The sequence below is a fragment of the Magallana gigas genome, chromosome 1, assembly GCF_963853765.1.
Source record: "Magallana gigas chromosome 1, xbMagGiga1.1, whole genome shotgun sequence".
In the NCBI taxonomy this organism is placed as follows: domain Eukaryota; kingdom Metazoa; phylum Mollusca; class Bivalvia; order Ostreida; family Ostreidae; genus Magallana; species Magallana gigas.
The window spans coordinates 15,578,003-15,588,913 of NC_088853.1; the positions used below are offsets into that span (position 1 = coordinate 15,578,003).

General features: G+C 32.7%; 1 protein-coding gene across 2 annotated transcripts; it reads left to right on the top strand.

The window, feature by feature from the left end:
* Positions 1–407: 407 nt before the first annotated feature.
* LOC117688345 (acid-sensing ion channel 4) lies at positions 408–10,652 on the top strand. 2 transcript variants are annotated; one of them, XM_066084054.1, is made up of 9 exons: positions 408–463; positions 937–1,242; positions 1,560–2,121; positions 3,507–3,605; positions 4,023–4,203; positions 5,517–5,573; positions 7,248–7,398; positions 9,947–10,038; positions 10,401–10,652. In XM_066084054.1, the coding sequence occupies exons 2-9, from the start codon at positions 968–970 to the stop codon at positions 10,532–10,534; spliced, it is 1,551 nt and encodes a 516-aa protein (XP_065940126.1). In that variant the 5' UTR covers positions 408–463; positions 937–967; the 3' UTR covers positions 10,535–10,652. The 2 variants fall into 2 exon arrangements, with proteins under 2 accessions (XP_065940126.1, XP_065940133.1); XM_066084061.1 differs by lacking the exon at positions 408–463 and having other exon boundaries at positions 785–1,242.
* Positions 10,653–10,911: the final 259 nt, after the last annotated feature.

Here is a 10,911-nt window from a genome sequence, read left to right on the forward strand (position 1 = left end):
GTGAAAAGGGATAATTTGTCAATGAAGATATCTTAGATATTTTCCATTTCATCGATTTCAACTGTACTTCTTTCATAAGTATGTGTATTTTTCTTAGAAATCATCAAAAAATGACGGAAACAATACATTGGGATAGACTATAAATACTATCAATGATTATTTCAATAATGAATTCAATGTTAATTTGTCCAAGAATCCACACCACTATTGCAAAACATCGTTTTTTAAGGTTCATTAAACTATTCTTTTATTAAGAGAAAAAAACTTTAAAGACCAAATGAGACTTTATTTTTCTCAACAAAAAAAATCGTTAATGAGAATCAAATATCAACTAAGCTTTTGGGTCGATAGCGAAAGTGTTTGAATAACCGTCACATTGTCAATAAGTGGATCGGGTGTTCCCTATATATACGTCAAGTATTTCACCGGGCACGAAATTGATACGGATCGGGATCGAATTAAGGTAGGCAAAATAACTCCTTTATTTTTTTTACGCATAACAATGTAGATAATATATGTTATATATATTACCTGTCTCTCAGAAAATTTACAAAATACCGGGTACAATTAAAAAAAAAACCTGTTTGAGGTTTTTATTGTTAACTATTCATTTAACGGTTATATCAGTGTAAAGTAAATATTTATTTGTGTATGCAAATTAATTTCATTGACACATGAGAGTGAGAACAAATTCCCAACATGTTTTTTGTGTGGTGTTTAATCATAATAAAGTATACAGTATACATTCATAATAAAGTATACAGAGGAAAAAAACCAAGGATAACTCGATAAAATCTGAGAGATAGGAAGTTACATGTATAAAGACTGCATATTTTTCATTATTTTGTGTTTATGAAATGTTATGGTGCAATGAAAAGTTTTGCTGGTGTTTTATGAAATAAATCTATACAAATGATTAAAAACACAAATCAACAGGCGCAAATTGTTTCCCTAAAAAGAAAAGGAAATGAAAACCATTCTCGTCAAGCCGTCAATAAACCCATTAAACAGGAAACAAACTATCAAGAAAAAGACCGAACCTAGCGTATTCAATGTAACCGAAAGTGAAAAAACCAAACTTCCTGATCCGGAAGTAGTGTGTGACGCTGAAAATGATGTGGATTGGAAGGGGAAGCAAGTGGACAACGACAACATTCAGGTTTTGTGGAGCGACTTCCGAGACAATACAACGATGCATGGACTGAAGAATGCAAATCTAAAACAGCGTCATCGATTGCGCTGGTAATATATAGTATACAGAGGGTTCCAAAATGTATATATCAAATATCACTCAATGTTTATTTGATGTAATTAATAGGAAAGCTCAAAGTTTTTGATTTATCTGCTTAGTAAGTCAACCTTTGAAGATCAACAATGTGCAGAACTATTTATCTTTTATTTTCATTTCCATCTCATTGCAACGTCAGACCTAGTTAAAAGCATAAAATTGGCATTTGTTCCACTTATGTTTTAGATCATTGTACTCTCTACACATTTGAGTTTTGAATATAAAAGTGTTTTTTGTTAAATAACATTTTAAATTTTTCTCATTATTTCAGTTGCATTTGGGCTGCAGCATTAATTTCTATGGGCTGCTTTCTGATCTACATAACCTACGAACAAGTCAGCAATTACTTTAAATACCCAACTATTATCAACACGCATGTGCAAACCGAAACATCCGTTAAGTTTCCCGCCGTTACTTTGTGCAGCGCGTCACCATTGAAAAAAGAATCTCTGCCCGACATTCTTGATCTTGAATACTTCTTCTTGTCACAGAGCGTTATTGGTTGGATGTACCCACCTTTGAATTTGAGCAAATCAGAATACTCTAAGTATCAACTTCCGTTAAATGCATCCTGGGTAAATGATACAGCCAATCAAATTGAAGATCTCTTCTTGTTTTGTAAATTTGATGGAAAGGACAGAGATTGTGAAAGCAGCATAGAACCCATTGTTACCCAAGTTGGTGTATGCTACACTTTCAACAGTCGAAAATACGTCGGTACGAATGGCCACATTATGACGTCACGAACTGGAAGTACGTCAGGTTTGCTATTGTACCTGATTGTTAATCAGAGCAACTATGTGTTTAATGACGTAATGGCAGCAGGTGTAAAGGTAAATAATTTCATCAGAGAGAGAGAGAGAGAGAGAGAGAGAGAGAGAGAGAAAGAGAAAGAGAGAGAGATGGAGATTCCCAAACAAATAAATCGGTATACACGCACTAATAAATTGCACTGTCATTAAATTCTTAGTGACTGTTATGCTTGACATGAACTGAATACAAGTGTGAGTAAACATATCAATTCGCCATCATTGCACGTGTTTACCTTAGCTCTCTGTTTTGTTCGATATCATTTGATATCATTGTTGATTTGATTTAGTGTTTGTTTGATTTAAACTAATTCAGTGAAAACTAATCATCTTTGTCATACCGGAAAGCAATTAACACTATTTCAACATTCTGGATGCATCGTAATTGACATTACCGCACGTATGACTGAATTTTATTACCGAAAAAACCATTAGAATTCTATTCAATCGCCATTCCTAAATTATGAAATGCTTTTCAAACGATCATTACCTTGTATTTATAAAGCTCATAGCCACCCTCTTTTGAATAATATAGCTTTTAATTTCATTAAAGAGTTTACCTGCAATGCACTGCGGAAACAATATTGATTTAACTGCATTCGATATCTCTTTGAAGTATATGTCAAGCAGTTAACATTAAGTTGTCATTAATTGATTTTATCAACACGTGAAACCAATTTGATATTTAGACAATTATTCATTTGAAAAAATCAACCAGTTAACAATAAAATAAGCTGGTTAAATTTGGTAAATTCGCATACCTATTTGCGAAAAACAGTTGAATTAGTAAGGAAGATACATGAAGACATGAAATTGAAGGTTTCCTTTTGGACATGTACCATTTCATTGAATCACCATGCCGTTTACAAGGCAAAATCTCAAAAACGCCTATGTATCTACTAATGGAACAATGAGTTATTCTTTATTGTATTATGATGTTATAAATTCAGTCAACACGTGATCAAATTCAATAACGCCCCAATGACTTTATGATAGATTTAATCACACCTCGATCGGAATTATCATCTCATAATATGTAAAGAATGATTCGTTACTACTTATTTTTACATAATATTCTGCATTGTACGATTAAATATAAGAAGATCAATTATGCAAACATCGTTTCGCCAGAGATATGAATTGTTATTTATGTCTCTGGTTTCGCCTTAAGAATTTGTCATTTGATTTCATTGAACTGCACAGTACAAAATTGAATCGTAGTGTTATCATAGACAAAGTCACTGGAAAATGTTAACATATGTATAAAAGGCATTCTTGAATATAAAAATATGTCATATTAAATAATGTAAAAAGGAATATGGGATATTATTTTGTAATAATAAGAGGTATTATTTAATAGATTTTTGATAGACCGATATGTCGATTGATTTTTTTATCGATATTCACAGGTGATTATCCACGATCAAAATGACGAGCCCGATGTTATTGACAAAGGCTTTTTCGTATCACCTGGCTTCTCGACGTTCGCTTCGATTTATAAAACGGAGGTAACATAACTTCTTAAAGATTGTTTTAAGGACTGCTGTTCTAAATTTAAGTTTCGTTGTCTATTAAATATTTCGAATGGTGTTTTTAAGAGTTTGGAGCCAGTCTATATAAAAGACTCAGCATTTCACTCCGTCTTGATATTTCATTTTGTGCTTAATTTTTAAATTTGAGACTCAAAATAGAAACTCGTCTAACTTTTATGACTTTGAAACTATGGTTATGAAAACGATCCTTTTATGTACATTCAATTTCACCTTGGTCACTCACTAGTTACCGTACATTACGTTAACTGATCAAGAAAAGTAATTTGCAGTTCATATTTATATGATAACTATTTATACCAAAAAAAATTAAATAAATAAAATTCTAAATTATCAATAAAAAAACCTCAAGAAATATCGTCTATTCTTTTGCAGTATCGATATTTGCCTAGTCCTTTCAAAATGAATGGGGACCAGTTTTGTGTGGATACAAAATCTCCGGAGTACAAGAATCCACTACATTACTATGACGTATACAGTAAAACCGCATGTCGGATGGAGTGTAAACAAAACCACGTGATCCGACTTTGTGGATGTCGGTCACCTAATGATAAAGGTTTAACTTTGTGTGTTCTCATTCTTAATCAGTATATTAATAAAACAATTTAGTTAGTTTAAATATATTCATAAGTTGACATAATAAATACTAATCTAGAGTCGTTAACCGCTTTTCAACATTAGAAATAGCATTTGAAATAAACCTACAACAAATGTTAGATAATTTGATTATTGTCTAGGTGTGTGAAGATTGTTAACTGCAAGCTAAACAAGAACTTCTATGATATTAGAACCTTCCCTAATTCTAATCGTTTATCTATACCTTTTTACGATAAGAGTTATTGGTTTTACGAAAATGCACTATTAAAGAGGTTCGATCCTCTGATTTTGGGTACCATTTTGGGTCACCTCTAGTTTGGAAATTCTGTGTCATATATGAAATTTAATTGTGGATTCTTTTTTTACAATGCCAAACAAACTATATTGAATAAAATGGTGGAGGAAAAAATCCATATTTAGAGAGTTTAGTAAGGGACTATATTTTGTGGCGGAAGGTTTTTAAGAAGAAAATGAACATTTTTCATAACTCAGTTGTTTTAGAGTATTGTTATCTTAGCTTTCTTATTTTTCGTGCGGACCAAATTTTCAGATAGTTTATGCATTGGGATATCTTCGTGTTGTTTCAAGTAAACATATTTCAATAATATTTCAACATTTCTATCGACATATATTGGCAAATTTAAGTGATATTTCATAAAGGTAAAGAAAAAATCAATTCCAATTTCCCCTAAAATTAGCTTATTTAATGCCATATCTCAAAATTTACATTATAGACCCATACTTTTGATTTTATTTTCTGAGAATTTAAGTTTCTTTTGACAAGTTTGTCATTATTTGAGAACAAGTTTGAGACTTTTACGTTATTTAATTGCATGTTGAATCGTTTATGAAAACAAATAGTGTTTTTTTCAGTGCAAAAAGGTCAAAATATCAATATGGTGAAAATGAATTTATGTGCAATTTGCATTTTCAGTACAGAAAGGTCATATAAAATACACCGTAGCATCGAAAGGAGCACATAGACCCCAAAATTTTGTTTTGAGTTTTGCTTAATATATGTGTGTAGATGCTAAAAAAATACTTTAGAAAAAAACTTAGAGACTTTTGATCGCAGGATCCAACGTCCTTAAGTATTTATCCTGGTTTTTTAAAAAATAACTTGTATTTATTGATTCATTTGATGTTTTTGTTATTCTCTTTTCTAACATTTATTGGTGTTAATGCTAGATATATATGTTCACAAATCTGATATCTAATTAGTTGATGGTTTGATACTATATTTAATGCTTAGTATTTTTCTATTTTTATTAGGAAATGAAACAATATGCTCCCTCGTAAAATTAACAGAATGTTACAAAGTGGAAAGTGGTAAGTAATAAAAGTATACAACAGTGAATTGTTTGATTAAGATTACTTTTTTCTGTATTCTCACTGGCACAGGTAAGTAAGATATATTTGCATTAGACCAAAGATTGTCATTATACATGTAAAAATATTCTTCAATAGCTCTTACCAATCAAAAAGTCCAACAAAACGAAAGTTGACCAGTTTGCCAGTCCAACATAATGGTTTTTACATACCAATATCAACATCGTCAAAGTTTTGTAACATGGAAATAGTCGCAGTTTTCATGAATAGCTGCATGTTTACTACTTGAAAATATATGTGAAAGGTGCAACAAAACAATTTTGGACTGGGTATGAAGGCAAAGTATAAGTTGTTGGACCTTCGATAGAAAATTTGTTCCCTCCACCAGATTGGCCATCATTTTTGTCTGAAAAAAATAAATGAATTAGATATTGACCTTATACCGAGTCAATAGTTTTATCATGTTTTGTTTGCCAATGTTGCTGCATATGGATGGCATTCAGGCTGTTAAGCGGTTAACTTAACATTGAAAGAATTGACGTGTAGTGATAACAAAGAGTGTTCAACATCAAAATCCAAAGGAAAAATACTACACAGTTGCAGAGCAACAATTGACCTAAAAGGAATAGAGGTAGGATCAGGTGCTATGGAGGATTGAGCATCCTCTGCTGACCGGTCATATCCGCCATGTGCTCCTTGTTGTAATAGGGGAAAAAACCTGTAAAAAAATAGATGATTATGGTCTAACAATCAGTATGAAAATCATCCGTCATCATGCTACCCAGTGGAATGTTGTATTTCCTGACAAGGTCGTCGTATCGACCACAGAACTTACAAAATGATAACTTCAATCGAGACTGTTAGTTTCGGTTGAATTCACGCACGCTTATTTTCTACATTAACCCACGTTTTATATCTTCAAATAAAGAGTTTCTGCTCAATTCACTTTTAGCGTTTTACATTATACGATGTATAATTCATTGCATACTGTTTCACTGTTCTAATGCAAACTTGTCAATACACAGATGACTCGTGAATTTATTTACGACTCTATTTCATAGATGAATGCTTTGTAAGGCTTTTGTTAGTAAGAGGATAAAGGTTGTTGAGGATAATCATATATTCATTAAATAACGTAAACTTTGTTTTAAAAAAACTATTTTTAAAAGTTTTGAAATTACCTGATGGATTGCAAATTAACCAGGTTTTCAACCATGCGGCATTTTAATAACCAACACTAGTTTTCACCAAAAACAACCCCTATAAAAATGTATTTATGAAAGAAAGAGCATTGATGATTCTTCAATCTATTCAAAAGTGCGTTTTCCCGTGTATTTTTTAAAACATGGCAAACACTATTCATCTAATAGTTTTTTAAATAGAAATACGTACGCATCCATCGCCCACATTGATATGTGCAATTAAGTTTTATCATGCGATGTCACATAAGATATATCAATCTTATTGATAGCATTGGCTGCAAATAAATTTTCCAGTTCAATTGTGCATTTTCAAGAGTATTTATCAGCAAGACGTGTATTAAAAACATATTTAGTGGTTTCACTTGTAAAATGAATAAAATTATATTACCTTTCAAAACTCTTTGATGCGGATGGGGTGGATTCGCATGTAAAAGAAAACAACATGCTTTCACGACCATTTTATTTTCATCAGAGCGCTTTGCCCAGAACGGAACCGCCCAGGGACAGTGTCTCTGCCCCACGGAGTGTGAGTACGATGAGTATCAGGCGCAGCTGTCCACTGGGTCTTTTCCAGCCAAAAACTACCAGGCTGTCCTCAACCAGATGGGTATTAAAAACATAAGGTAGGCTGAGACGTGTGTATTAATCTGACGTCAGCAAAACGCGACGTCACCATGGCACAACGTGAATTTAGTTCAAAGATGATAAGATGATACGCTTTAGACTTTACTATAATTAATGATCACTGCAATAATGACGCGTGAAATTATGACGTTACATTTACACATAGGCGAAGCGAGCTCTACCGGCAAGGCGTGTGTGAATAGAAAATTCGGACTATTTGCACATTCATTCAACGGATTTTTTTGGCGTCAGTAAATCGGACCAGTAATGCCTTGTTTTAATCGTCCCAGTAGTTCCCTGTAATTATGGTTTCCCGTTTCACACTCTCACGAGAACAGGATAAAAGACTATGTACATGCATTGTAAATAACACAACGCCAATTTCCATTACTTTTAAGACTAACGGAGTTATCGTCCTTTCGAGTGACGTCACAATGGATTTCTTGCACATTGATCCGACAGAATTTTTCGGAGTCAGTAAATTTCGACCCACAATGCAATTCCTCAATGTCGGCCGATCTCACTAGACTGGATACCATCTCGCAAGAATCAAAGTAGAACTTTTGAGAAACAGATAAATTGTGTAATTTCCAGAACATCATGCTTTTAAGTAAACAATCAATATTTTTCGCGTAGTTTTTTCTAGTGTGTTTTCAAAGAGACAGACTACACTTGACCGACGTGAACTTTGACGTCACAATAAGGGGAAACAGCTCTAAGTAGTTATTGTAAATCTGCTGAAATATAAATACCAAAATCTTCTCAAAATCTTGCAGAGCTAACGAATCGAGACATTTCTTCAGAGATAGGAAACAGCTGTAACTTGCTCTCATTTGGATGAATGCTCACATTTATTTTATTCACTGTATTTACGGTAATTTCCAAGAACGTTTTTTTAAATGGGGCGTGGCAACATCATTCAAAAAATCTTCACAAACAAAAAGAAAAATAAAATTCTCAAAATCAGGAAAATTCTAATCGGGGTGAGGAATGGGGAGTGCGTGGTATGCCTTTAGCTCTTTAGCTGCTCAAAAGTGTCTTTATTTTCACTACTATTAACGGTATTACATACTACCGGGGGATCCATTTTCCTTATGTGATCAACAAATTTTTTTATACGTAAATTTGATTTCTTTTTAAACGGGGGAGGGGGGATTCTGTGATAAGTCAATTTTTATTTGTTTAAGAAAAATGTCTGCTGCAAGAAAAGAGGAAATATTATGTTAAAGCATTATGTTAAAATCTTTATTATTCAACAGCATTTTATTTGAGATAAATTCTATACTGGCCTGCGACCAGTATATAAAACAATCTGATCAAAATCAGATTTTTGATCCGCTCCGACAAATTCTAATGTCGCTAAACTTTGTTCAGCGACTATCAGAATTTCGGAGCGTTATTAAGATCTGATTTTAATCAGATTGGCATATAAATAAATAAAAAATCTTATGAATTATGAATAATAAAAATTTACTGGAAAATTGGTATATTTATTTTATTTTGCATTCTTCATTTACGTGTACTTTACGTCACTACTTTTATTTTTATTGATTTATCATAATTCATTTTTGATCACCTGCTGCGCTCGCCCCAACGGTCGCACCGTAAAACATATTATAGAATTGAAAACACAAGAGCCCTCCCTTCATCCCTGCATTGCACGATGCGGTCTTTATCCATGTGTCTTACCTAATTCGCTTTAGACTATAATTACATTTTGTTGCCGCGCTTTAGAAACCGTTTTTACGCTACACAAACATTGGCATCGTGATTTTTGGGAGTTGTTTTTAATCAACTCTCCTATGCAGTTACTCTGGCAAACCGAAAGTGAAACAGTGTTTGGACCTAAGCACAAACATCACTGCTGACAAGATTTAGTTCTTGAAAATAATCGAAAAATTTGATGTAATGTATCTGGAAGCATTGGTTTTTAAAAAACGTATTTAAGAATACCTTGAAAATAGTCAGATGTTAAATAGTAGGAACAATTTAGATTTTTTTTGCAGTCGTATGTATTCATACGCCAGAGTTGAATAAAGTATCGTTCAACCATCGGCTGTCATCGTAAATCTCCGACAAGCAGAGAGTCATTCTATATTTAGAGGTCGCGTCATCAAGCTATCAGGTGACCTGGTGTACACATTCTCTTGTTTGTTGGATATTAACAGAGACAGTCGAGCATCTGGTTGAACAAGACTAGAGATCATTATTGCTTGGATCCATATAATTTTTTGAATATTTCGATTACTTATACATAGGTTGATGGAATCAATTCTATCTTTAATCATTACACAACACGATTCATACGGGGTTTTTTTCTCAAAATTCTTGTCGGAAAAGTCCGAAAATTCATATTATATAAAAATGTGCGTAATTCATAGACAGATTATAAACTACTTGCCAAGCAAAGTTACATATCGTTGATTTTAAAATGAATAATAATCGATAAAATCAACTCCCGTCAGTACTTCAGTACTTTGATTATTAGTGAGATCTTGGTCTGGTTATCTTTGAAACCAAAACCTATACATAATTGTATTATTGTAGGGAAACCTACCTGGAACTGGCCATTTATTTTGAGTCCCTTGGCGTTTTAAAAGTAGAGCAAAAACCCGAGTACAGCTTCGAAGATATTATTGGTGCGTTCATTCAGTTTTGCAAAACACATCATTACATGTACCCATGTTAAACATACAACTCAAGTCAAATGTGATGTAGATATATGTTTTATATTCTATCATAATATGATCATTAGATAGTTAGTTATTTGACGCAACTTTTTTTGGGATACCCAAAAACTTGATCAAACGTGAGTTTTTCATCTGCATTAAATAGCTGAATTTTAAAGTCGAATATAGTTTTTAATTATACACACTCATTGTGAGCTTACATCAAAAATAAAATTCTCTTTGAGATGGTGTCTCTTATCATCAAATCACAAAAAAGTTTATCTTTTCTTTCAAGTAATAGTTGAGTTGTTTTTCTTTCTTTGTGATTGTAGGTTTGTTAGGAGGACAGATGGGCTTGTTTCTGGGCGCCAGTCTGCTGACTCTCACTGAACTCATTGAGGTCATTCTCTTGTCATCTCTGGTGGTTGGGAAAAAAATGTACCATCGTATTGTGAAACGTCCGTAAAGTTGCAGATATTGAAATGTTTACAAGGACCACTGTTGTCATTTTTCATTGACTTAATTTGTAAAATAAATAAAATAAAAATAAAATTAGTGTTGTTGGCCCTTAATTTAGTCACAGCATTGATGAAATTGCACAATCGCCTTGCAAGCTGAAGGCATCTGTAATATTGCAAAGATACACCATATAATTATTTAACTAATTCGGTTTTGTAGTCAAAGAATAAACTTAAAGCTGCTTGGTCCGATTTTTTTGTAATTACAGTATCAACATTTTTTTCATACAAATCATTTATCTTAGAAAGTTATGGACTTTCCCCTATTTACACCAGCTGAATCAGTCTCCTTTCAAAGTTAGAAATATTCAAAGTAAATAAAAAT

What these genes read in the sequence shown, in the direction of transcription:
- LOC117688345 (XM_066084054.1), top strand. Translation starts at nt 968, where the DNA reads ATGAAAACCATTCTCGTCAAGCCGTCAATAAACCCATTAAACAGGAAA. An exon ending in TCGGTCACCTAATGATAAAG is followed by an intron (nt 4,204 to 5,516) that starts GTTTAACTTTGT and finishes TATTTTTATTAG; the next exon opens with GAAATGAAACAATATGCTCC. An exon ending in ATGTTACAAAGTGGAAAGTG is followed by an intron (nt 5,574 to 7,247) that starts GTAAGTAATAAA and finishes TATTTTCATCAG; the next exon opens with AGCGCTTTGCCCAGAACGGA.